The sequence below is a fragment of the Camelina sativa genome, chromosome 11 (assembly GCF_000633955.1).
Source record: "Camelina sativa cultivar DH55 chromosome 11, Cs, whole genome shotgun sequence".
Taxonomy (NCBI): domain Eukaryota; kingdom Viridiplantae; phylum Streptophyta; class Magnoliopsida; order Brassicales; family Brassicaceae; genus Camelina; species Camelina sativa.
In genome coordinates, this window is record NC_025695.1 from 44,998,021 (window position 1) to 45,025,569 (window position 27,549).

Consider the following 27,549-nt stretch of genomic DNA (forward strand, 5'->3'; position numbering starts at 1 on the left):
CTTGGCTTGTAGGGAGTACTCTAGAGTCTTGACCGTTCACATTAAATTAGATTTATAACAGTATAAAATCATTCATACATTTTTTCTAAATTTTGTAATTAACTTAATTACCAGAAAATTAGGTTTGTGTTAAACAAAAAAAACTCATTATCTGGTTTGTCGTTTTGACGACCTCTTCTATCAAATAAACAAGAATGTAAACTACCAAAATTTAGCACATTTAAATATCCTGAAACAGAGGATCTCCAGACGATACTATCTAAAATAAGAAACTCCATTTATCAATTTTTATTCGGTTTGATGCCAAATTCTTTGCTAAATTTCTGGATTTTTTTTTTTCATATCACTTTCATCTTTTGATTATTTGAAAATGGGCATTGACGCGAAAGAAACCATCACGATATTATGGAAAATTCTTGGATATTCAATGAGTATGAGCATCAAATTCATGAGGAACCACCCGATTCTGTCAGGGGTTTCAATGTTTTTACTCGTGTTATACATTTTCCTCCCTTCTCTCTTGTTCTTCTTGATTTACTCGTCACCGGTTCTTGCATGTGCTCTAGTGTATGCCCGCGAAAGGCTAGGATTGAGATTTTCAAGTTTGTATTCGTCTTCAGAGCCAAAAAGTTGTAAAGGAGAAAAGAGATGTCATTTAAAACAACAACGAAGTGTTAGACGAAATGCTAGAATGAAAGTTGAAGAATGGGATTCACAAACAAACGAGGAAGAGAAAGACAAAGTTATCTTGACTTCTCTTTACAATGACCTTTTTGGTCGTACCCCTCAATTTGAAGAGTCTCCTAAAGCTATAGAAACCAATCTAGTAAAAGAAGACAATGAGAAGAAGGTTATTCGTGGAGAGGAAGAAGAATCTTGTGATCTTAATGTTGAAGAACCAATGGTTTGCAGCTGTGAAATCAAATATGAAGAACCATCAAATGGTAAAGAAGAGATAAGTAATGTTAACGAACATGGGATTTTAGAGATTGAGAGAAATAAGAGACTAGAGTCTTTAATCGCTAGAAGAAGAGCGAGGCGGCTCTTTAGACTAGCTTTAGATCAAAGAAGTAAGCTTCAAGCTGAAGAAACAACTAGCCCTAGACAGAACAACAACCACCTTCAAATTACGGTTTTGAGGAACTCACTTGAAAGACATCGAAATAATTTTTCTGATGCTACTACTGATAGAGGATTACAGATTCCAGGCTTTGCGCCTTCTGTGATGTTACAAGGGAGAAACCCTTTTGATATTCCTTATGATCCTCAAGAGGAAAGACCTAATCTTACTGGAGATAGTTTTGATCAAGAGTTTTCATTGTTTAATAACCACAAAGATATGTTCTTTTGTCGTCATGAGAGCTTCTGTCGCTTTGCTCATTTTTCTCCAGAACATGCTCAGTGTATGAACAGCCCAGTTTATTCTTCAGACATTTCAACTACTAGGAAATTTTTAGGTTATATGTCAAAGATTATTCTGACTATTAAAATCCTTGCTTGAATATACTATGTGAATTTATGATGATTTTTTGTTATCTACAGATTTGGACAATGAGTATATGGATCATACTGAACATGTGCTCCCTTGTAATGGAAAAGAAGCTACAATAGAAAAAGATGATAAAAGCGTTGAGAGTGGAAAAACCGGAGAAGGAGAAATAGAGGTGAATAATGAGACAGATTCAAACAAAGAAGAAGATGATGATGATTCAAGTTGTTCAGAAGAAAGTGAGTCAGAACTCAACCGTTTAAACAAAGCAGAGCTTAGGGAAGCTATATGCCAATCCATGGATAATTATCCCGGTTATCTTGTGAACCAAACAAGAAATAGTATTCCAGCAACATTGCCAAGAGGTTTAGTAGCGCCAAGACTAGAAGATCACAATATGTTTTACACTCGCAAATGCGGAAATTCGCATAGTCGCACATTTTCAGTTGCCTCAGATATGCAAGTTGAGGTCTCAGAGATAGGTTCACCTCCTACAACAGTTGATTGGCTTGATGATTGGTCTAATGGCGGGGAATCTTACATTTATGATACAGATATTGATAGAGAAATTGTCTGCGATGAAGAATCGCGTAAGAGGATCTCTCACCAATATGAATCAAGAAGTGGAATAGATTTGAAAGAGGAGAATAAGGAATCTGCATGGATTAAACTTGAGACCAAGCTAGATCAAAATTGTGTGATAGATGAAAACCTAAAAACAGGTGATGATATGTCCTTTTTAGATAGAAGAAGCCACACTGAAGACATTCTTGAGCATAAACCTTCTAGTTCTGGTGATGTGTCCAAGCCTACAAGATCTACGAAACTTGAAAGCATGTTGTTCCATACAAGTGCGTCATTGTCTTCTATAACAGAAGAACCTGAAATCATGTTAGACTCAATAGATGGGGAAAACTCAGAAAATATGAATAATTTGACTGAAGAACTAAGTGATCAGAGACCTCTGATTACTCTTGATTCATCCATGAAGAATTTGATTGATGAAGAAGTGGTTGATATGCAACAAGTAGAAAATGATGATCTTTCTCTATCGCCTAAGGTTAATGAATTAGATATCATTGATCATCAGCAGAAAGATCAAATATTGAATCACAGCATTCAAGGAGAACATGAAGTAACTAAGAGCCCCTTGGATGCTTCTTTGGACACAACCTATATAGAATCATTTGAAAGAGAGGTAGAAGAAGAAGAACCAAACTTAAACAATTTTGTGAAGGAAATAACAAAACAACAAGAAAATGAGGCATGTCAAAGTGATTTGAAGAGTTCTCTTGGGCATGTTCTTACAGAGTTACTAGAAAATGAGGCAATGGGAGAAAATGATCAAAAACTAGTCAAAGGTATTGATGAGAAAGTAACACCAATAGAGAAAGAGAAAACTCATAATATCTTGGAAGCATCTTCAAGCCATCCTCATACACCGTTGGTTGAAGACTATGAAAACTCAGAAAATGCTACTGTGATACTTATGCAGGACCAAGATAGTAATAATTCACCACTAGTTGAGTCAACTAATCATGAGATCTCGACGGAAGGAGAAAAATCTGACTTATTAAAAAAATTAGAAGTTTCAGGTGGCACTCAAAACTCTCAAGATTCACATCAACAGGTTCACCTTCTATTATAATCATCTTTGATTATGTGATATTACATAATTATCTACAACCATATAATAAGACAATAAATTGTATTAGCCCCTTCTCTGTTTTAGTAATTGTGTCTTCATTATCCATTGAATAGTGTGGTACATATTCTATTTCTTCCCAAGGGATATCACCAAAAACATTGAAGTTCACCCAACAACTAGAGCAAGAAGATGTTATTGTTCCTGCAAACATCGTCTCTCAAGATATTCATAAAGAGGAACTCGGTGCAGTAGCCAATGACTTAGCTGCTAGTGAAAGCAATAATGAAGATAATCAAAAACTCTATCAACAAATTGAAGGTATGGAAAAGAAGATAGATCTTCATTTAGAATCATTGTATCATAATATTAATATAAACGCTCCAGAAATCGATGGTGAAGCATACAAGAAAGTGAATGGGGAAATGCAAAATGCAGAGATCCAAACAGCAAAAGACGATAACATAGTCTTAGGTTAGTCCTAATTCAAAAATAGAGATTCTATAAATAAAGCATAGATTAATTAGAAATTATTTCATGTTCTTTATATTGATAACCAAATGCTTATTAATATTTCTGCAGAAGAATAACAGATTGATAATACACAGTGGATCACGACGAAGAAAATAAGTAAAGTTGCACATAAGGTATAATTCACCACAATGAACTAAACGGTAGATACATCATTCTCAATGAAAATTTGTTACAGGTTCTTTTTTTAAAAATTGATTGATTTATAACAAGTCAAACAAATTGTTGTAACATTTATTTAATGTACTTTTTTGTTTAATTAAAATTTGTAAAGAGATTTTTTTGAAATATTTAGAGATGTACGTTTTTTTCCATTTTACTTTTGGTTTAATGTTAAGATTATTATTAACAAAACACATTACAAAATGAAAAAAAAAATTGGGTTCACAACAGATGAATGAGACAAGCAAAATGAAATTAAGGAAAGACGTAGAAGAATTGTCCTTCGTCGAAGACGATTTTGCATCGTACAGTCCACATCGGTTCTAAGAGCTGTCGGCTTCGAAGTAGGATGAGGTGAATAGCTGCCGGCAAAGATGATGATATGAACATTTAAAACAAAAATATTATACCGTCTAAACTGAAAAGGAAAAAAAGATTAAATGTATCTGTGTTTAACTTTTTCTCTATCTTGCGTAGCATCTTCAAATTAGTATATTTTCCATTTTGACAAACTAAATATTCCAGTTTTATTCTTCTTTCCTAAACCCTCATATTCATATAAAGAATATATCTCGTGATCTTTGAATTCTTTCCTTAAACACAAACTAAATCAAAACTCAATATCTATAATCCCGCATATATTAACTCGATTTCACCCATATTCCGACAGAAGCTCCAATAAATGGTTTGCGCATAAAAAAAAGTCTCATTAAAACTTTGCTTCGATATTCAAGTAAGTATACTTTTTCTTTTTCTTTTGATGCATAAACAGTTTGTACATTTGTTCATCAGTTCTACTTTTGGTTCTAAGGTTTTTCATGTTCCATTGTTTTATTCGTTCTGTTTTGGGATTTTTCTTACGGTTTCTTTTTGCTAGATCGATTTTGTTTTGGGGTGTGTCGAAAATTATATTAGCTCCTACTTCTCGAATTCCTACTCTTGGCTTTGCGTTTCTGATTTATTTGTTAGTCGATTTCAAAAAAAAAAAAAGTTGTACTATCGTATGGTTTGTGATCGTGTTGGGTTAAAGTTGCTTAATTAGAGAAAAACATAAAAGCCTAGTTACGTTTGATCAAAAGTTGAGTTTTTATGCACTAGCTAGATGTATATAGGGTGTATATATGCTATATATTCACAAAACGCTAATAAACGATTATTCAAATCTTTGTTTTGGCTTAAAGAAAAAATACTAGCTTGAAAAACCTAAACGCCTATAAACATAAACGATTATTCATATATAAAACATATCAGTTCAATATATTTGTATGTCGTTTTTGACGAAAATAGATGTATGTTTATATGTTTTTGTATTAACAATAATTGCATAGGTTACAAAAAGGATGATTAAGGAGAAAGTGAACCTACAAAGGATAGCGAACGATAAGACAAGGATAACAACTTACAAGAAGAGGAAAGCTAGTCTTTACAAGAAGGCAACGGAATTTTCAATTCTCTGCGGTGTCAAGACATGTCTCATCGTCTATGGTCCCACTAAGGCGACGGATGAGGTGGTTTCCGAGCCAGAGATATGGCCAAGGGACGAGACCAAAGTCAGAGACATCATACGTAAGTACAAAGACACAGTGTCGAACAGCTGCAATAAAGAAAACCACGTGGAAACTTTCGTTAACGATTTAGGGAAAGCGAAGGAGATGGAGACTAAAAAAAGGTACTTAAGAGTGAGAATAAGTATTGTAACTGGGACCAGAAGCTAGACAAGTGTTCTCGAGAGCAGCTACGTGCGATATTCTGTGCCGTGGATAGCAAGTTACACGAAGCTGTGGCGAGACAGGAACCTAGTATGTTTAGGGTTCATCATCAAGCCATGGACACATCAATCCCGCAGAGTGTAATGGATCAACATTACATGCAACAGTATTTTTCTGAGCAGCCACAGTTTCAAGGCTTCCCTAATAATTATAACAATATGTGTTACTCGTTCATCCCACCTCATAATGATCAGCTTCAAATGGACCCGAATCTCACGGAGAACTGGACCAACTTGGGGTTAAATCAAGGCTTGATGATGTCAAAGGGAAACGATGGTACTCAGTTGATGCAAAGGCAAGCACAGCCTTATTACAATCGTGAACCGGTTGTACCGAGGTCTGCAGCTTATAATGTGAACCCGTTTGCGGGATATCAAGTCCCGTTCAATATTCCTTGGAGGTTATCGGGAAATCAAGTTGAAGACTGGGATCTTTCAGGGAAGAACCCGATTTGAATGACGGAGGTTAATTAGTTTTTAGGGTTTTATTTATTATTCTGTTTCTGTTGGTTTTGTTGTATATGATGGCTTGGTTTTGTCAACTTTGTTTTTGGCANAAAAAGGTACTTAAGAGTGAGAATAAGTATTGTAACTGGGACCAGAAGCTAGACAAGTGTTCTCGAGAGCAGCTACGTGCGATATTCTGTGCCGTGGATAGCAAGTTACACGAAGCTGTGGCGAGACAGGAACCTAGTATGTTTAGGGTTCATCATCAAGCCATGGACACATCAATCCCGCAGAGTGTAATGGATCAACATTACATGCAACAGTATTTTTCTGAGCAGCCACAGTTTCAAGGCTTCCCTAATAATTATAACAATATGTGTTACTCGTTCATCCCACCTCATGATGATCAGATTCAAATGGACCCGAATCTCACGGAGAACTGGACCAACTTGGGGTTAAATCAAGGCTTGATGATGTCAAAGGGAAACGATGGTACTCAGTTGATGCAAAGGCAAGCACAGCCTTATTACAATCGTGAACCGGTTGTACCGAGGTCTGCAGCTTATAATGTGAACCCGTTTGCGGGATATCAAGTCCCGTTCAATATTCCTTGGAGGTTATCGGGAAATCAAGTTGAAGACTGGGATCTTTCAGGGAAGAACCCGATTTGAATGACGGAGGTTAATTAGTTTTTAGGGTTTTATTTATTATTCTATTTCTGCTGGTTTTGTTGTATATGATGGCTTGGTTTTGTCAACTTTGTTTTTGGCATACCATCATCATTTTTACATTCTATAAAGTTTTGGTTTTTAGGTAATAGGTAGTATACTTTTCCTTAAACACACTCAATAGACTATTATACCACTTATTATTATCACTGTCTTTTTTACAAATTTTGATTTTTATATATATGGCCATCTACCATCTGTCATATAAACAAAATCTAAGAACAAATTTAGATATATTTTTGTATTTTTCTATATGTCGGGTTGAATATAGGCAGGGACACATCAACAACACTAATACAAATCATTAAACTATAAATTATATCAATGGAGTGATTTTTCTTTGTGAATTTTTTTTCTATAAAATAAAATCTTATTTTGGCTCTTTGCTCTAGCTCAATTGTATGACCAATATATGTAGCCTAATGACTTGTAATTTTTAGTGGACAGAATTCTGGAATTCTTTAGTTATATGTATAGAAAAAAAGAAAACAATAAGATATTAGTGTCTATTATGGACTAGCATAATGTCGAGGAAAATAAAAAGTCTACAATATCGTAATTAATTGCATTGTTCTCATACATTGTCCGTTGTTGTAACTTCAAGTGGTTGTTGAAAGCATAGTTTGGTTGATTGAGACGAACAATGAATAATGCCATATTATGATCTATACGTTATGCAAACAGTAAACGACAAAAATTGGATATTAGTTAGAGATGGCCAAGTTTGTGTCTTTTTGAACCTTTTCGCTGCAACTTGTATAACATATTTCTATTTTTTTTCAGAATAATTTTCTTATCATGTGTGTGATACTATATATATGATAATAATATGAATTAGACTAGTGTTGTATTTTCATAACCATCATTGGCAAATTTAGCACTGTTTAGGATTTATTAAAGCACTTCCAAAATCTGGTAATTCGGTACGGTTTGTCTATATTGTACAGTAACAGTATCGCACATATGTTGATGTTTTGTTAGGTTAACTCTTCAAGCCGGTTCATGAAGCTTACAACGATGAGCCGATGACCTTCTGTCAGTATGTGTATGGGATGTCATGTGTGTGAAGCTGCAAAAGCCCATTTTGTAATGGTGGTCCAGAAATGAAGTTGATGTGTAGTTGGAATTATGTTACGCATATAATATATAGAGGCTGGTAAACTCGATAATCACACTTCGGTTCAATTTGGCTAAACTTGTATATCGTTTAAATTTGTCAATCAACATTTTAACCACACCGATTTTTCATTTTGTCACACACCCACTGGTTATTTTGCAACTTGCAACCATTTGAAACATTAATAAAACATGAACGATATGTAGCTGGGTCAAAAAAGAAGGAAAAAAACGAATAACAATTTAACTCTGTCACGAGACTTTCATTAACTATTTCGATATTGAAATTAAAACAATGGACGTTTATTTTACAATTGCCAATTACGATTGTTTCGTCCATATGAAAAATTAAGAATTTCACTTACACCGTTTAATTAGAGATGGATCTCCATTAGCTATAGTTGAAACATTGTGTTTTGCGCGTTATAGCAAGAATCTGCTGCATTGTTAAATCCTCCAAGCATAACCTGGCCGTACGAGTGAACGCCACTAATAGCGTTTCCAATCGTTATGTTGAAAGCATCCGCATGCGTTCCATTGTTGTCCGTTTCATTCCACGGAAACGCGGTAAGCCTTGAACGCTGTTCTCCTAGAACAATTGAGCTCTTATTGCTCTCCAGGGAAGCTTCGTCTTCGATATTCACGGTGGTTATGTCGTGAATGCTTGCTCGCCTTTTGTCCTTGCCCCCGGAAAGTTGCCGGATAAAGTATTTTTGGGCGTGGCTAGCGACTTGAGTTGGCGTTCGCGTAATCACAAAGTTCCGAGATATGTTTCTCCAATCTCCTTTCCCGTATTTCTTCAAACCCATGAGAAATAGCCTGAGAATTGTGACAAATATTGAATCAAATATACATCACAAATCAATATGAAAACTTAAATATGTCATTACCAAAATAAATTGTTCAATCTAGGTATGATTTGTTATTTATGTGACTAGGCAAGATTTTACAGCCAAACAGTGTGTTGCATAATCGTGAATCATACTATGACTATGCATGCATTTCTTCGAACCAATTAAGACAGATTGTGACAAATATCTAATCAAAGATATTTTTAATAAAGTGTATATATACTACAGAATATTATACTATCAAATTGTCATTCTTAATCACTATAGTAATGTAAATATTGGATCTTTTTCCAAATATTTTTATTTAATTGATGTCACGATTTATGAACTGTTTCACCGCTTTTCACGACATTTATGCCAATTTCACCACTGAGCCGATTCTTAATTAGGTTAATTAATTTCCACCATTCCGGTATAAAACATATAATTCCGGTTAAATTTGAATCTCCGATAAACCGGAAAAGGAAACAGAGACTTACTTGTGTTCTTCCTCCGTCCAAGGAACACCTTTCTTCCTCTCCAGCTCCGGCGATCTACCAGCCTGAGACCGTTTATTACAAACAGAACGACCCGGTTTGAACCCGTTNACGCGGTAAGCCTTGAACGCTGTTCTCCTAGAACAATTGAGCTCTTATTGCTCTCCAGGGAAGCTTCGTCTTCGATATTCACGGTGGTTATGTCGTGAATGCTTGCTCGCCTTTTGTCCTTGCCCCCGGAAAGTTGCCGGATAAAGTATTTTTGGGCGTGGCTAGCGACTTGAGTTGGCGTTCGCGTAATCACAAAGTTCCGAGATATGTTTCTCCAATCTCCTTTCCCGTATTTCTTCAAACCCATGAGAAATAGCCTGAGAATTGTGACAAATATTGAATCAAATATACATCACAAATCAATATGAAAACTTAAATATGTCATTACCAAAATAAATTGTTCAATCTAGGTATGATTTGTTATTTATGTGACTAGGCAAGATTTTACAGCCAAACAGTGTGTTGCATAATCGTGAATCATACTATGACTATGCATGCATTTCTTCGAACCAATTAAGACAGATTGTGACAAATATCTAATCAAAGATATTTTTAATAAAGTGTATATATACTACAGAATATTATACTATCAAATTGTCATTCTTAATCACTATAGTAATGTAAATATTGGATCTTTTTCCAAATATTTTTATTTAATTGATGTCACGATTTATGAACTGTTTCACCGCTTTTCACGACATTTATGCCAATTTCACCANCTTGTTCTCCGCAGCCGTCCACGTGCAACCTTCCCCGGAAGCTGCGACACCGGCGTTGCTCTTCGTCTCTTCCATGAGCCAGTTCCCACCTGACACGTGTGACGTCGTCGGTCTCAGAACCTCCATGTCCGAAAACTATAACCTAACTCTGTTTTTTTTTTTTTTTTTTTTTTTTTTNCGATATGTAAGAATAAATCATACCGACAAAGGTCAATGGATTTACGGAGTTTGGGATCAAATAAGATCCCAAGAATAAAAATAAATTTTTGGGGGTTTATTGATAGGAAGGAAGAGATAAGAGAATCAAAGGAAGAACACAAAAAACAATATCAAATGATACTTCATTTTTATTTTGTTTAGAGAAGAAATCATAAGAATTTATTTGAAGCATTGCTTGAGAGTTTAGACCCACTTCAAGGAATCTTGAAAAGTTTAAAACTTTTGAAAAAAAAAAAAAAAATTAGAGTAAAAAATCTAGTCGAGATCTGTGTATAGTGAGTCAAAAGAAAAAAAAAAGAATTTTATTTGGGTAGCTCTGAGATTTTGCAGAAGAAATAAAAGGAATCTATTGGTTTTCCAGATTTGGTGGAGCTAACAAAGCATGAGTGGTATTTTAGTAACAGAGAGACTCGGAGTTAAAAAGATCTGGGCTGTGGATAAAATTTCTCGGGAAAATAAACATATGGCTACAGAAAATGAAAAAACAAAAGAAAAAGAAAATTAATATGGACGAAGCTACCTTGGAGCTTACCCAATTAGGAAAACTATAACGTGCAAGCAGCAAATGAACCCATAAATGGAAAGAAAACTAAAACCAGAGACCAAATTCTCAACTTTTCTCGAGTTAAAAGAAAAAAAAGAAGAGAGAAATAGGCAGAGAAAAAGAGGCGATGGTGATGATTTCTTCTCTTATACTTATAGTTCTGTTCTTGAGAAGCTAAATTTTAGGTGATACTGTTTTTTTTTTTCTTTTCTTTTTTTACAGAAAATAAGGTTTGATTCTCATTTTTTACTCCTTTCTACTTTTTTTTTTCGACACCTTACATAGTTATATTCCTGCTTGATAGTACTTTCATACACATTTAACAGTAATTGTTTCCACTTACGTTATATTTTGGGGTAAATTGGATGAAAGTTTGATTAGTTTAGTTGTTTTATACTTTTATTACATCTTCAAATATAGATACTTGAAATGAGAATAGGTCGTTAAAAATTATGATTTTTCAAAAACAAAGATGGAATGATTATACACCGCTTGAAAAATTACTCACAACCGTCTCTAATTTACCAAATGTGGTCCAGTTTAATTTCTATAAATTGTTTAATTATATATACTATTATTTTAAAACAAATATATTTATTTTTCCTTTTTTTTTAAATCTTAACCACACTATACAAACTCTGCTTTTAAAAATTATTTTGATTTTAAGTTATGCTGTAGCTACTAAATTGACCCTGAAATATATATTGAAGGTTTTTTCAATGGAAAAGTAATTAGTTGATTATAATTTATGGAGTCTGTTTACATGTTCACGATACTAGTATAAATAGTGTAACAGGTACTAGTATTTTAGGGTTCGAACTAATCAAATTGACAATAATTTGAAGTTTTTGTGTAATAAATTAAAGGGAGTCAATACTACCGTGTATTGTGTAATTGATTTGGTTTGGTCATGCGAGAAGATCAGAAGACATGAAAAATATACTCCATATATTTCTATAAAAAGAATTGAAGGACAAAATTCCGTGACCCCTATGATTACAAAATAATAATGATGGTGAAGAACACTCTGAAAATATTTTGATATACAATTGCGATAAAACAAAATTTATATTATTTGTTTAAATAGACGAAGTTGACATTTTCTGGGAATGTACGATGCCTCTCAGAAAAAGAAATAATAACAAAATTTTCAACATTTTTATTAAAATATAAGGGATACTGATTCTGCTGTTTACTTTTATAAAAAATTTCTTTCACTGATTACGTACAGTTCATATAATTTTAATTATTTTGCAATTTGGGGATTTTATGTGTCAGATCGGGAAAAAAGGAGCCGCCAAATGAACGGTCGAGATCAGCGGTAACTTACATGGCCAAGTTGTACAAAAGGGGTCCACGTGAGATGCTCGTTTTGCATTATCATTGGTCCGTTTCTCCACTTTTTTTATTTTCTCTTGTTTGTTTTTTCAAGATCTCGAGGAATCTGTCTTCTCCATTATGATTCGTTCACGTGTCTGACTTCTGTACGTTAGATCTGTTAATGAGGAGGAGTCGACACGTGAGATCTTCGATGGCTCCCAATTGGTTTGGTTTGGTAACGTTTCGTACTTCGTAGCATGTTTTGGAGCCGGAGATTCTATGGAGGTTGTTGATACGTACTGGTTGGTAATCAAATCAAGAACGAGATTAAAAACTATAGAAATTACAACAAACGCACCAAAATCACCGTATGGAGCCTAGCTACGATAATCATACCAACCATCGTTCTGAAAGATATTAAAAACGTTAAGATTGAATCCAAAATATATAATTTTCCCAAACCTATAAATGAATGTACGAAGAAGTTATAGATCGAACTTACTTATCTGTACGAGTTGACCGTCGCATGAGTTGTCTTTACTCAAAAATTCAAAATATACCACAGTGATTTTGTTTTTAAATATATATATATATATATATATATATATATATTTTATGAAGAATCTTGGGACATGTCAAAGAAATCCATTACCGAGTTTATTAGTACAACATAACATTCCTCATTTCACGGATCACTGCATAGATTATATATTATATACGTCCTAATTACAGAGTTTTAGGAAGAGCACTAAATAATTACATTGCAGTCAAATGAGATTTTTGTTTATTAAGCCGGTAAGCTTGTGTTACGTGGCTGGTAATGGTACCATACCGTACTTCGAGAATAGATTATATCACCTTAATCCAGTTCAAAATGTTCAAAATTATCCTTGATCATATACTATTAGAGAAAAACTTTTGTCCCCCAATCATATATATGTCACAGTGTACATCTCCAGTGATAGTTACGGGCTTTTCAATTATGATTTTTTTTAATGTACTTAATTAGAAGTTTTTCAAATACGTTACCTTTTGATTTTTTTTGTTCAATACATTTGACTCTACTAAATACTATAATTTAGAAAGTACAATTCTTTGGAATTAGTCAATTGAACAAAAAATTGAATGACCTAGCACTTTTAAATCATTTATGTCATATTGTCATTTCATTTAAAGGTGGGTAAAAAACTAAAAAATATATCTAAAATCTAAAATCTTTCGCACATGTTTCAAATATGAAAAACTGCAAAAAATTTTCTTCTTTCACCCCAAAAAAAAGAAAAAATTGTTAAATAATTTCTATGTATGAGGTGTGATTTCAGGATCGCCAAAAAAAAAAGTGATCATTGGTCAGAATTTGTAATTTATGCATGTTTATTGTGGCCTATAAATAATGATTTAATCAAGTTTCTATTGAACACAGGATGTTGACATCCTTACAGTATTAAACAATTATTATTATTTTTTTTATTTTGGAATTCTTAGTGCCCCTTTGGACTTTCAAGGAGGTATATGCAGGGGAAGGTCTAAATGTTGGAGAGGCATGCCAATAATTGAATAGTAGCTTTTGCCATTTTTGGTACAACTAATATTCTCCAAACAATATTTTCCCATTAATAGAAGTATTCGAAAATTAAATACTCTTAAAATCATTTAGATGCTCTAACATTGATATTATTTTATTTCAGACAGGGAATAAGTCAGAAATCTGTTTAAACAGAAATTAAAATCAAACTGAGGTTTTGGTGCACCAAGGGACAAAACGTCTTGCGTAATGGATGAAACAGCCAAAATCTTTTGGAATCAATTCCCTGACAATTTTAATCTGTTTTCTTTTTCTCATGATATATAAACTATTATGGTAAAATTTAACGGAAATTGTGATTCCAGTATAGCTGAATAATATGTACATGTACTGTGTACAAGTAAGTATTTGTTTATACATATGAACAAACAAATGTGTAAGGATCCAATTAAATGGTTTACATATATATATTTTACGTTTTCAATACGTATGACGCCCTCTTATCTCACACTCTCAAAATCATCAACTCTCTACCATAGTTCAATTAAAAAAATGTCATTTAAATAAATTTTCTCTTTGTTTTTTTATTACATGCAAAATAAATAATTAGAACTTATCCACTAAAACCAGCATTTATTTCCCCAAAAAGTAACTAAATATAAATCCCACAAAAATAATGATACAAATTAATAAAAACATATCCTAACATTTGGGAAGATCAGCGGGTGGAGGAAGCAATGACTGGTCAGGACCGTGACCATTGTCGACGACGAATGCCATCTTTAATCCCCAAGTTGTATGTAATTCCAAGTGACAATGCATGAACCATACCCCTTCATTTGTAACAAAAAAATAATCAAATCACCACAAAAACAATACTTTAGCAAGTTGGACCGAATGTTAAATAATTCGCTACAAGAATATAAATACTAAAAACCAATTCGTGATTGAAAGAAAGCCAAAAAAACACTAAAGTATGACAGCTTTTTTATGTAATAACGAAAAGAAGAACCAATCCCTATTAAAAAATTAGCTACACTTATAGCTTTATAGGCATTATAATTTTAAAATTGAATTAAATTACCTGGATTGTCGGCGATAAATCTAATGGCAGTCCAACCACCGGCTGGAACTCCAACGGTGTTTCTTTCTACTGGATCCACCAAATTGAACATTTTCGGATCTTTTTCCGAGTTAAAGTTCCCCAAACCTCTACCGACTTCGAAGAAGTTAAACCCATGAAGATGAAATGGATGGTTATCCGACAAGATCATGGCTGTATTCTGTAAAACTATTTGCACCGTTGCGTTGTACGGTAGCCTATAAAGCTTTGTACCTTTCATCGTCGCGGCATTAACGCCTAGCTTTACCGGTGCCGTATAATCGTACGGGTTCAAAGGTTTAGCCGGGAAATCGTCGGTAAATACACCGGAAATATTAAAGAAATGGGCTTGGAGTAAAGCGGTCTTAGGCATGGTAAACGTTACGTTGTTTATTCCGGCCACTAAGCGAATGCCGTTGCTGCAGCTGGGACATGGGTTTGAGCCAAGACCTACCGTGAAGAACAAGGAACGGTCCACGGTGCTTGGAACCCTAGCCGGATACTCGCGAGAGTTCAAGCTCCTGAGTGATTTAGTGAATTTGGCCGCAACCCATGTTGCGTTTTGCGGCGGAAGTGATGCAAGAATGGTTTTTTTGAAGGTGGGAACGGTGGCGGTGGGGCCGATGTAGTGGAGAGTGGCGGTGGCTGTAACGTTGTCATATGGAATGTGAGCGTCCGTAAATGTTGTGGCGGCGATCATGTAATTGGAACCCGCGTTTGCGTTTGCTGTTAAGAGAACGTTAGTAGTCTGTCCCGGGGCGATGTATACTGTGTCAGTTTTATAAGGTTTGGTGTAAACAGCATCAACTTCCACAACGGTTAGTACGTGACCAGCAATTTTAAAGAAGAGCTCTTCGTTTAACGCCGCGTTGATGATCCGTAACATGTATGTCTTTCCTGCTCTCACGGGTAAACCGTAGCTACCTACAATTGAAAAGAGCATTATAAACTAGAAAATAACCGAAACATGCAAATCTAGTGGCTAGTGTCATCGTCGTGTCACAATTTGATAGTATAAAAAGTAAAACATATAAAATAAATTTACTTCATTAAAAAAGTGTTTATGAAATTTAGGATTATTGATAGATAATTTACTTTGGGAGGGACAATTAGAGAGGGAGCCTGAATGACCATTGATGGTATGTGCATCAGAAGCGCTAGGAGCTGTTCCAATTTTTGAAGCCACGTTTATAAGTTCTTCCACGTCCGATTTCCACCATTCACCTATATATTATGAAGATTGATTATAATTGTAGAGAGAATCCTTTAAAAAGAAAGTTGTGTATTGGACTGTGGGTAGTAGCTCACCAAGAACAATGGTTTTCTCTTTGTATGGCTTGGGGAAAGGGTATGGGACACCAAGCTTAGGCAAGATGACAATGGCGCCGTGCACCGTGGCACGAAGCCACAAGATGTGAGCATGCCACCAAAGGGTTCCTCGTTGACCCGTCAATGTAAAATTGTGGATATAATTCTGTCCCGGTTGGATAGGACATTGTGTTATGTAAGCCGGTTCATCTGCCCAACCTGTCCTCAATTGTCTGATGCCGTGCCTAAACCGTTATTGTTAGTTAGTTGTTGGGTCCAACATTGTTAAAGTTAATTAATCAAAGAAAGGGACTACTTTCATTAATATCCTAAAACGGGTTTGTTTGAGGTTGCTCACCAGTGGATGGAGACGTTGTACTTCACGTGATTCACTACTTTGATCAATACAGTGTCGCCTTCTCTAGCAACAATTGTGGGGCCCGGAAACTTTCCATTGACGGTGACGATAGGCTTCGACGAGCACAGCTTCGTGGTGTTCGTCATCACCACCTAGTGCACACACATTTCAGTCCAAAGCTCAGTACATACAACATGATATTTTCTATGCATGAATCGTTATGCATATCAACCTATGGATTAGATTATCACTTATCAGCGGATGTACGTAAAAACATTTTTTTGCATAACTAAGAAACTCTAGGCTTTTAATTGCATAATAACTAAAGACACTCTACGTAAGAGACATTTTTTACATGTATGCATACGCACATATGGCGAGGAGAGACTCACATTGAATTTGTAATGCCGGATCATGGCCTGAACGGTGGTCGTCGGCGATAGAAGTACAACCACAAAGAGCGTTAGGACGCAGAAGCAAAATCGTCTCGGGATCTCCATTAGTCTCGGAAGCTTTTTGTCTTGATGTTTGTTATGGTTTGTATTGTGTATATAGATGTGTTTGAGAACAATGAAAGAAAGGGAGAAAATTGATGCGATGTTGTATTTAGTTATTAGGTTGAAGGAGGAGTCCTGATCATGTACTCTTTGAAGGGAACTTACTGGAAGAGGAAAGACTTGCTTCTACTAAATATTATTGGAGCTTGGAGAGATTAAATATATTAATAGCTAGCAAAATACATTTTGACTGTAAAAATGGAAAGATCAAGAAACAAGATTTTACAGGTCAAAAGGGCTTAGGTGATCTGGTGGCTCAACCGTATTTAGGGTTAAGTAATTAACCTCATCCTCCATCTAACCAAACTCAACCACATTTGTTCTTTCATATATATCTCTATTGTGTCTATTTAATAAAGTTTATTTAATTAACGACTATGACCTCGATTATTTTGTATGTTCACGTTCATGTTTACTTTTTTTTTTTTTTTTTTTTTTTTAAATTTNGCTTAAACGTCTAAAGTAAAATCTATTAATCCATTGTAACGTAAATGTAAAACGCAATAATAATAATAAAAAAAACTCATTCAGTCGTCATTTGGTTTGGTGTTTGAGTTTGAAACTAGCTAGTAGAAGAGATGTTTAGAAGAAAAAAGAGTGTATGGATTATTTGACTACAATTTTATAATTCGTTTGAAAGGTAAAGCTAAAAAGCTACTTCTTGGTTGTTATATAACAGCTCATCTAATCCAATTATTGAATCCTTCTCTTCTCTCCATAAGCAAAATACATGTATAGTTGTTATTCTAATTTTATTTAATAAATTGGTAATTTGGCTAGACACTAATACACTAACGAAGCGACAGTGTATGTTGTTCATTGCTACTAAGTATTAATAACAAGCCCACAACATCCAAACCACATTGTAAATAATAAGGCCCAAAAAGATAATAGGCCCAATATTACTAAACGATACCGTTTTAATGTCGCTTTCTGTGTTAGTCGGAGATCAAAATTTTTCTTCGTTTCGGCTTTCACTTATGCAAGTTCCCAATGTCGCTGGGTTTAGTTCATTGATCATCGTACATAAAGCTCGATCGTAGCTCCTTACCTCTCCGGAGAAGATGGTGCGGAAACAGTTTCAACAGGCTAAAACGGGTGAGATTTATTCTCAACCATCTTTTTACTCGTTTCCCGATCGAATCTCCTATTTTTTTTATTTTGTTTCCCACATTCGGATAAAATTTATAGGGATAAATCCATGAAATTGGTGTATTATCTCCAGAGATTGTGGGGTTTTATCAAAGATTTCGACTTTTACTTGTTGGTGTGATCTAAGTTAGTAGGTGTCAACCGTCACATAAGGTGTTCGATGAAATGCCTGAACGAAATCTCATTTGAACTTTGTTTTGGTGAACAGGAATAGAAGCATTGAAGTCAATGGATGCAAACAAGTACCTGAAGAAGGTTGGATTAGGGCGTGACGATATGTTCTTTTGGAAACAAGTGGGGAAAGCATTGCTTTGCACCTATACAGTCTTTGGCATTGCTTGGATTTACAATGAAACGTCTCCTTTAGGTTGGTGGACGTTGAAGCCGAGACCAAAGGAGGAGAGAGAGTTGGCTCATTTGTATGAGAGGCGTGAGTTTCCTTATCCTGGTGATACAGAGGCCATGGAGGATTTTGTTGCAAAGGGAGGAATGATCGGTACAGCGATTGGCCCCAAAGGGATTGTTGAGTCTGAAGGTGAAGCAGATAATTACCAGAAGGAAATGGAGAAAAAGAAGTTTGATAAAGAGGCTCAGAAACTGTGGCTCAGAATGAGGAATGAGGTCATTACTGAGCTTCAAGAGAAAGGGCATAATCTTGAATAAGGGTGCATAAGGGTTGTGATAAAATAAAAACTTGTGTAATTTAGGCTGTGTATCACTAAGGATTCAACCACTCGTACAAGTGTTTCTGTCTACTTATAGCAGAAAGTACAAAACTGCTTTCTGTCCTAGGGTACCATTGATGTTCTTGCTCTTGGGGAAGTAGCGCTTGTGCTTTATTATTGGTTTGATTCATGTTTTCGAAAATATAACTTGATGCTTTATTCAATACCTCGAGTTTGAAACTATTGATTTTTTCAAGTCTAGTAGTGGCTGTTGTTTTGATCAGAGCCAATATCTAAAGTTTCTCTTCAGTGTCAGAACTCGGAAGATGTGCATATATTGACACTGAATTCTCATGCTTCTCTTGCTTATTAGTTTCCTCTTTCGTCTCACGATAATTTAAGAAGAACAAGTATCCGATCCTTGATACTATATATAGATTCCTCGTCCCTTATTAATGCGCTTCACCCGGTTATGTATGTTACGAGGACAAAAGACAAAATACTTTATATATTATCTGATAAAAGCCCACAAGTGCGTGTTTTTGAGTAAGATGATCATTTGGGGATCAATGTGAAGAGGATTGAGGAAGAGACTGAGCGTTGCGTGATCCCCATAGGTGGTCCTTTACCAGTCTTTTACCTCAAAAAGGGTTCTCGGGATTGATGGGACAGCGGGAATGCTTCATCCTTCGACCGACATGGTAGACCATGACAAGAGAGAGAGACTAAGGACCAGAACTTAGACATATAAGTACATCTGGTTTTTGGTTTTTGGTTCTTGACCCAGGGTTATAATTGTGTATTAACCGCCAATCATATAACCTGAATCCTTGTGAAATCAAATTGTTACTAGTCATTATTCCTAAAAATTTATAATTAGTTCTGCATTGTGTTTTCACCGACTCTTCTAAATCCAAAACTAGATTTAAAATGTTATAGGATAAAAGAGAGGATGTTGAACACAAAAACAAATCTTTTCAAACTCTCCGTGAAAATTTTGTATTTCCGGATCATCACCAACCTGCAAGCCAATAATATCAAGTTCATGAGTAGCAAAAGATGGTTCTCTGATTAAGTCTATCCAACCAATCACTTAAACGAAGTTAACTGCTACGAACCCAATCAATAGTAGGTTCAAACTCGCCCAAAAGATAGCTTGAGAGTGCTAATACATTAATACCCCTAGGTTTTTAGCTAGTTCTATAGCTAACCCGTATTGGACTCCAGACGCCTAACATTAAACTTAGAAAGGTAAAACCTACGTTGACATCTTTTTGAGAAACATCAAATTGTACTATACGACGGATTATGTAGAATGACTAACCAGTTCAGTTCTATGAAATGTAATACGGTCACTTCACAAGCGGAATGTATTAGGCAACTGTCAAGCTAAGACCTTATAGAAAACAAAATACTTACTTTGCCCGGCCGGACCCTACCACCATGAAGCGGAGGGCACTCAAAGAATCTTGTTCCTTTCACCCTGCAACTGTAAGCCAGTGTTAAATATGTGGGATCTGGCAACCGAGCTTCCACAGACTGTACTACTACTTACGATATGAACACCATATGTTAAGAAAAGATGAAGACGCTTAAAGTGATACTAGCACACAGAAACATGAGCTACAACTGAAATTAAAGTTCCAGAAGCATTTACTTTAATTTGTGATAGAGTTTAATGTCAACGTGTACAAGATAACATCAATACGAAAGAATGAACTTACATGCCATCATGTTTTTTAAGGGGCTCATCATATGAATTCCAACCCAATAGCCAGGACCTGACGACTATGCTCGTCCAACATATTTGACCATTCCTCTTTTCTCCCCAGGCTCAACTCTTGGCATCTACCCTCCCACCTTAATATTTAACGGCGATGGTTAAATAGATTAGAATCATAGTGAGTTGAGAAAGAGCAGAATCAGAGAGGTCAGGTCTCACAAAGTTAACAAGAAACTGGCTCTTCAGTTTAAAGAAGGAAAAATAACATTGATAATTTGGACAGAGATCTTCCATATACAAAAAGAATATTTCTGGCTAACCTTGATATTTGCACAGAGATCTTCCATATAGTTCTCCTTCGTCCGTTGAAAGGATGAAACTGGAAGAAGAAACATAAAAACATTTGTTTTCTTGAATGACATAGTCTACCCCAAATACTTCTCCCAGAGACAAAGTTTGACAAGAAGCAATAGTTTGGCTTATATTGATATATTCGTTTTGTCATACCTTGGCCTCCAACTGTCTGGGCTTTGAACACAAGAACATAGAACCATCAAAGGAAATCCGACATATATTCAAAGTCACTTGATAGAGAAACTTGTCTTATCTCCTTTGAGACACATCCTTTGCATGTAATGAAGAATTAACCAGTTCGTTTGGCATAACCGTCTTCAGAGATGGTATACTTCTCAACCAATGACGTATCTTCAAGCCAGCCTCCAGTTGTGACCGAAGAGGGGTCAAGATCTATGATGTGTAACCGGAACCTATTGAAAGCGGCAGAAAAGAACAATCAGATGAACAGACAATACAAGAAGCCATCACATATAATTGGCTGCCATCTATCAAGATTACTCTGAACAGAGATCCATTGAGATAAATTGGCTCCTAGCAAACTTTTGGCAATCTATAAAGCTATGGGGAAAACAGAAGTTACCCATCAAAAGGGGATAAGAAACCAAGGGGTCTTGTATCATCACTGAGAACTGCAACCTTTGAGCCAGTGTCATCATAAAGCTCTAAAGCCATAGAATTAACAGATGTACCACATTTCTTCCATAACATTTCTTTCGCAGCTTCTACACCATCTACAGAACAAAATTCAAACAAAATAGTGGTGTCCACAACTCTAGGACAACTTCCAATAGGCTGCATTGAATATAACCAAAAAAAAAAGATTGTTATTAGTTTAGTAAACTTGAAACAGAACAAAACAAAGAAAGGCAGAGAAGAGTTTGAGATTACTCACAGAGCAAGAAGATAGGTTTTCCATCGGATGAAAGGGAACTTTATATCTCCATCTAGACAAGCTAGCAACACCTAAAACCATTAAAAACAACAAAACAAATCTCAGTCTCTATGCGATCTAAAATTGTGTGAAAAAAGAATAAAACAGTAAAGAAAAATAGACTCACTTATGGATGGATAATTTGAAGTGGAAAAGGAGGAAGACGTATTGTATTAGACTATAGAGTCATCAATCACTATACAGTCAATTTCATGATGTTACACTGTGAGCACGCACGCCGACCAAGTTTTTGTTATAAAATATTATTCTTCAAACAATCTCACCGATCTGCACATAGAATTAAAAGAACCATTGTTAATTTGTAAGAGCAATAGAGCATAAGTGAAAAACTCTAACCCCCCAAGAACTTTATACCTTTACTAGATCATCAAATCAGATGAGAGTTGAAGAAACAAACAAAGCCCTCCTCTAATCCTTACCTGCACCATATCAACGATTCTAAGAACCACCGTTAAAGTTTTAAGTCTGAAAGCCTAAGTTCAAACCAGAAATCCCATGCGTATCAATCTTGAAATCAAAGTGAAAAAAAACTTCATACCTGCTTGGACACTTTCCTTAAAGCAATTGATGATGTCTTTGCATGCTGGCTGGTTAGTCCTCGCCATTAGTAAAAAAATGAAATTGCTGCAAGAGAAAAAAAGAGAGAGTTATGAGTGTGTTAATAAAACAGATTCATTAAGCAACGAGTCTGTTCTAAAGTAATAAAGACTCAAAATGCATCATCATCCGTAGTAATACGAAGAAAGTGAATCATATATACCTCTCCTCCCTCCATCTAGAGACACAGAAACAAACAAAACAAATCTCAGTATTCACTTATGGATTGTGGTGATGATTGAAACAAAACCTGTGAGTCTTCCTCATTCTTCAAACCATCTATGATCTGCACATATAGAATTAGAAGAAACCATCGTTAATTTTCAAGTCAGGATTTAACCAACATCCTAAATGAACCCATAAATAGATAAGCAATAAATCCCCAAATTCTAAATTACAGCTGCATAACTGTTGATGATAGTGGTCTCCACAATTCTAGTAACTTCCAATAGGTTGCATTCAAAATAACCAAAAAAAAAGAATATTATTGGTTGAGTAAACTTGAAACAGAACAAAACAAAGGAAGGCAGAGAGGATTTTGAGATTACTTACAGAACAAGAAGATAGGTTTTCCATCGGATGAAAGGAAACCTATATCTCCATCCAGAGAAGCTAGCAACACCTAAAACCATAGAAAAAAATCTCAGTCTCTCTCAGATCTTAAATTGTGTAACAAAGAATAAAACTCTAAAGGAAATTAGACTCACTTATGGATGGAGAATTTGAAGGGGACAAAAAGGAAGACGTATTGTATCGAGTCAAAGATACAATAGAATCAGTTTCATGTTGTTACACTGTGAGCACGCACGCCGGCCAAGTTTTTGTTATATGAAACATCATTCTCCAAACCATCTAACCGGTCTGCACATAGAATTAGAAGAACCACTGTTAATTTGTAAGAGTTAAAGTGAAAACCATAAATTAACCCCAAGAAATTCATACCTTTACTTGGCCGTCAAATCAGATGAGAGTAGAAGAAACACCATGGAAACAAACAAAGTCAGCCACTGATCCTCACTAGCCAAGTGATACATAGGAGGCCCAACACCCTCCAGTCCTCTATCAGTTGCGAAGGAGAAACAAGGCCAAGGCCCAAGTGGTGAACCAGGAAGCTAAGAAGAATCCAGAAGCTTCAGGAGGAACCGTTTTGGACTGAAGCATGAGTCACTAGGGTGAGTCATCAGGGTTAAGTAACGTGACCAGAGTTAAAGAATAAGTCGGTGGGTTAGTGAGCTGTCAAGGGGTGATTTGCACATGGCCTAACGGCATTGTCGCCTGGGATAAGAATAACGAGTAGTATAAATAAAGAGAGGAGGATTAAGAGAGAAGGTATCAAGAAAGTATTGAAGGGTTGTAAGGTAGGAGGGTGGAGACTCCTTATAATAAATCTCTTAACTTGCATTCCGATATCAATCAATAAAGAGTAACGTTGATTAATCTTTGATCTACACTGTTTTGCTAATCTATTCCTATCACCAAGTCACCAAAACGACACCTGCACCACATCAACGATTCTAAGAACCATCATCGTTAGTCTTTGAAGTCTGAAATAACATACTAAGCTTATGAAATCCCACATGTAGAAATCTTAAATCGAAGAAAAAAGGTTCATACCTGCTTTAGACATTAAAAGCAAATGAAGATGTCGTCCCTGTTTGCTGGCTGGTAATCCCTTGCCATTGTTTAAAGATGAAATTCCTGCAAGAGATAAAAAATAAAAAAGATGAGTTCCTCGTAGAATAATGAAACAGATTCGTTAAGCTATGAGAATTAAAAAGCACCATTCATCATCCGTCATAAAGTGAACCATACAGCTCTCCTCCATCCAATCCATATATATAGAGAGAGGAACAGAAACAAACAAAACCAAAGTATCAGTATTGGCGCTTATGGATTCAAACCTTGAGTAGTCCTCCGAGTCTTCTTCATCAATCTTCAAACCATCTCTCTGATCTGCACACATATAGAGTTAGAAGAAGAAACCATCGTTAATTGTCAATTCCAGAATTTAAAACAAAAGCCTAATAGAAGAGAGAAAACCAGAAAACAAACCCTAAATCCCCCAAACATTCTTCGAACATCTCCCCGACCTACACATAGAAACAGAATCACCGTTAAAAAAAAAACCCAAGAATTTTGAAACCTTTTTAATTGGTTGTCGTTAGAAGAGAAGATACGGTGATCGTAGGAAAAATTGTATTTACATGATGGTGAAGACGATGACCGTACCACAATTGATGTCGGCGTCGCTGTTGTTGTTTCGGTCATCATCAATCATCCCTCTGTTCTGAATCTTCTTCATCCTTCAAAATCATCAACGACCAAGAGAGAGAGAGAGAGAGAGAGAGAGATAGGGAGAGAGTCTCGCTCTCTTTTCTATTTGGTGGAAGGAGACTGAAGAAGAAGAGGAGCGTGTGTTTGTGATTTGATTTCTCACAGAGAGAGAGATTTGTTGATCGATATATATATTTATTTATAAACGGGCAGATTTTTTTTTTTTTTTTTTTATGTTGTTAAAAAATAAAAGAGAAAAGGAAATTTACCTTTTTTAATTTTTTTTTATATACGTTAAAAAGAAAAAAGGAAAATTACTCAATCATATATATAGACAAGAATGGGAATTTACTTTCACAGTTGACACGACAATTTTAATTTGAAAGAGAAGAGAGAGAGAGAGAGAGAGAGAGGACTGGGTTTGGTCTCTTCGCTGCAACCTATTTAGCTGTTGTTGTTCGTTTGCTCTTCGACGTGATTCGATTCTCACACTACTCTTTGCAAATAAAGAGATAGGAGGATCTGAAGGTGAATGCAGGCTTACGTACGGTTTCAACGAAGAGTAGATTCGATCGCTTGCTAGATTAGACCTAGTTTGGGGTATCTATTATTATAGGCAGGCTGTAAATTTTGTAAGAAACTAAAGATTTGGATAGATAATGGGTATGGACATAGCTGATATTAAGGAGAATACGAGCCCGCTTTTCTGCAATTGCTTTAAAGTTGCAAGCCTTACTGATGAAGAAACCATTCTAAACCCTCCTGTAAACGTTTCCAACTTAAAAGATCGATATGCGCTTGGGGAACAGTTAGGTTGCGGTCAGTTTGGTGTCGTAAGAGTATGTTCTGATAAGTTAACTGGAGAGAGGCTTGCTTGCAAGTCCATATCTAAAGACAGCCTTGTTACACAAGACGACATGAATAGTCTCAAACTCGAGATTTCTATAATGGCCAAGTTAGCTGGGCGGCACCCCAACGTTGTGAATCTCATAGCGGTTTACGAGGGGGAAGATTCCGTGCATCTTGTGATGGAACTATGCGCAGGCGGTGAGCTTTTTGACAGGCTCGAGAAATATGGAAGGTATTCCGAGTTCCGTGCTAGGTTGCTCTTCAAGCAATTGATGCAAGTGGTCAAGTTCTGTCATGATAGCGGTGTTGTCCACAGAGATTTGAAACCTGAGAACATTCTTATGGCCACAATGTCTTCTTCATCTCCTATCAAATTGGCTGATTTTGGTCTGGCAACCTTTATAAAGCCTGGGGAAAAGTTGGGCGGCACAGTTGGCAGTCCTTTTTACGTAGCCCCAGAAGTGTTGTCAGGGGGATATTATAACCAAGCTGCTGATGTATGGAGTGCAGGCGTTATTTTGTACATTCTTCTCAGTGGAGTACCTCCCTTTTGGGGAGAGACTGACTCAAAGATTTTTGATGCTGTCAGCACTGCAGATTTGAGTTTTTCTGAAGAGCCATGGGACCATATAACTTCATACGCCAAGGATTTGATCCGGGGGATGCTTTGTCTTGATCCTTCTCAAAGGTTAACAGCTGATGATGTTCTAGCTCACTCGTGGTGGATGGAGCAATTATCTGAATCAGGATATGATGATCAGGATGGGTTTGGCTGTGAAGGATTGGAGAATGGTGGTGGATGCTCTTTCTCCACACAATGTGTATCTCGAGAACAAGATTATAGCTTTAGCATGGCACAGTCAGAGCAATCATCATTCTCGTCTTTCTTACCTGCTGCTGATAACAACACACTGCCAAATTCCGGTTTTGGTGGGTTTTCTTTTGATGGGAAACAACCGGAATCAACCTCAGCTGCCTTCTCATCAACTGAAATTCCCTCCATGCCAAGCTCCTTTTTTAGCCCAGGCCCAGCGAACAGTGACATCACTGAAACAGATGGAAAACTTCGAGACTCAAGCCCAAAGAGGTCACTGCCTTCACCAGATTCTTCTTCACAACTTGAGAGGCGTGAGGAAGCAGGGGAGAATCAGACGGAAGCAGATTGTCGCTCTTCTGCTAGAGCAAAAAGAAGGAAGATAACTGTTATCAGTAAAATATTGTATGTACACATCTGATTTTATTCCTGCAATTTCTTCAGGTTTTGTAGTAAAACGTTTCCATGTAAACTGACCTCAACTGTCTAAGTTTGTTAGCAAGTTTGTTAGAATATTTTAATTACCAAAAATACAAATTTGCCTAATAAAATTTTTGTAATATATATCCCTCCAATGGTAAGTTTCTTAACAAGTTTTTTACATAACATTTCAAAAAAACAGAACTTGTTTTACAAGCAAAACATAATAGAAAAAACCTGAGTAAAGCTTCACTTACCATTGTTATTTGAGGTTTGTCCTCCAATGGTACCATAGCACCACCCCCAACTTCCATGCCTCCATAACACAACGAAAAAGTATCCTCGATAGCACCCTTATCAACAAGCTGATCAACAACACTAAGCTTAGCACGACCCAACCCCATTATACCATCAGCACGTTTGCTAAAAAGATCGCCAGTTTCCACATTCTCACATCCAAAAACAGCACTTTGCGGAGAAAGTTGACTCTCGTTACCAAAAGATATCAAATCCTCACTTAAAACCCCAATAGTAAACAAGCCTGCAAAGTGAAACAAAAACATAACACAAACTCAAAGAAAAACTCAAACTGAAACAAGAACATAACACAAACTAAACTGAGCAAGCAGTGAACAGGCCACCAAACTGAGCAAGAAAAGGATATGTCAGCCCCATCAACTAGAGAGAAAGCTTACAATGTTGGGATATTTGGTGCTAGGTGCAGAAACAAGTTCCGGCTGCGAAATCTTAAAGGACACCCTGCCAAATCGTATACACATCCATCATACACAAGATTTATGATATTAAAAAAAAACAATGATCTTAAGAAT

At 35.9% G+C, this 27,549-nt stretch overlaps 7 protein-coding genes and 1 long non-coding RNA gene across 23 annotated transcripts; 5 read left to right on the forward strand and 3 right to left on the reverse strand.

The window, feature by feature from the left end:
• LOC104728978 lies at positions 371 to 3,613 on the forward strand. Its single transcript, XM_019232122.1, has 3 exons — positions 371 to 1,457; positions 1,543 to 3,119; positions 3,251 to 3,613. Exons 1-3 carry the CDS (start codon positions 371 to 373, stop codon positions 3,611 to 3,613), a joined length of 3,027 nt encoding a protein of 1,008 aa, XP_019087667.1.
• LOC104726466 (agamous-like MADS-box protein AGL82) lies at positions 4,445 to 6,115 on the forward strand. Its single transcript, XM_019232411.1, is given in 3 exon segments — positions 4,445 to 4,560; positions 5,156 to 5,497; positions 5,500 to 6,115. Coding segments are annotated over 2 exon segments (882 nt in total). The 5' UTR covers positions 4,445 to 4,560; positions 5,156 to 5,167; the 3' UTR covers positions 6,052 to 6,115.
• Positions 6,052 to 6,914, forward strand: LOC104728979 (agamous-like MADS-box protein AGL82). The gene is made up of 2 exons (XM_010447885.1): positions 6,052 to 6,060; positions 6,159 to 6,914. The coding sequence occupies exons 1-2, from the start codon at positions 6,052 to 6,054 to the stop codon at positions 6,711 to 6,713; spliced, it is 564 nt and encodes a 187-aa protein (XP_010446187.1). The 3' UTR covers positions 6,714 to 6,914.
• LOC104728980 (transcription factor DIVARICATA) lies at positions 8,073 to 10,109 on the reverse strand. The gene is made up of 4 exons (XM_019232123.1): positions 9,981 to 10,109; positions 9,494 to 9,581; positions 9,217 to 9,343; positions 8,073 to 8,705 (listed from the first exon to the last, which is right to left on the reverse strand). Exons 1-4 carry the CDS (start codon positions 10,107 to 10,109, stop codon positions 8,282 to 8,284), a joined length of 768 nt encoding a protein of 255 aa, XP_019087668.1. The 3' UTR covers positions 8,073 to 8,281.
• On the reverse strand, positions 14,219 to 17,028 carry LOC104726467 (laccase-16-like). The gene is made up of 6 exons (XM_010445336.2): positions 16,752 to 17,028; positions 16,360 to 16,511; positions 16,002 to 16,246; positions 15,789 to 15,917; positions 14,676 to 15,617; positions 14,219 to 14,424 (listed from the first exon to the last, which is right to left on the reverse strand). Exons 1-6 carry the CDS (start codon positions 16,857 to 16,859, stop codon positions 14,294 to 14,296), a joined length of 1,707 nt encoding a protein of 568 aa, XP_010443638.1. The 5' UTR covers positions 16,860 to 17,028; the 3' UTR covers positions 14,219 to 14,293.
• Positions 17,866 to 18,957, forward strand: LOC104726468. The gene is made up of 2 exons (XM_010445338.2): positions 17,866 to 18,014; positions 18,277 to 18,957. The coding sequence occupies exons 1-2, from the start codon at positions 17,981 to 17,983 to the stop codon at positions 18,729 to 18,731; spliced, it is 489 nt and encodes a 162-aa protein (XP_010443640.1). The 5' UTR covers positions 17,866 to 17,980; the 3' UTR covers positions 18,732 to 18,957.
• Positions 19,564 to 24,791, reverse strand: LOC104726469. 16 transcript variants are annotated; one of them, XR_758049.2, is made up of 20 exons: positions 24,567 to 24,791; positions 24,415 to 24,452; positions 24,264 to 24,315; positions 23,977 to 24,060; positions 23,305 to 23,876; positions 23,070 to 23,223; positions 22,915 to 22,984; positions 22,761 to 22,804; positions 22,613 to 22,648; positions 22,526 to 22,540; positions 22,304 to 22,389; positions 22,120 to 22,184; positions 21,872 to 22,032; positions 21,706 to 21,776; positions 21,394 to 21,605; positions 20,964 to 21,223; positions 20,777 to 20,835; positions 20,458 to 20,593; positions 20,153 to 20,222; positions 19,564 to 19,754 (listed from the first exon to the last, which is right to left on the reverse strand). It is a non-coding gene; the product is annotated as an uncharacterized LOC104726469 (long non-coding RNA). The 16 variants fall into 16 exon arrangements; XR_758047.2 differs by lacking the exon at positions 22,761 to 22,804 and having other exon boundaries at positions 22,526 to 22,648; positions 23,305 to 23,637; positions 23,759 to 23,876; XR_758048.2 differs by lacking the exon at positions 22,761 to 22,804.
• LOC104728981 (calcium-dependent protein kinase 11-like) lies at positions 24,967 to 26,720 on the forward strand. Its single transcript, XM_010447887.2, has one exon. The coding sequence runs from the start codon at positions 25,296 to 25,298 to the stop codon at positions 26,718 to 26,720; it is 1,425 nt and encodes a 474-aa protein (XP_010446189.1). The 5' UTR covers positions 24,967 to 25,295.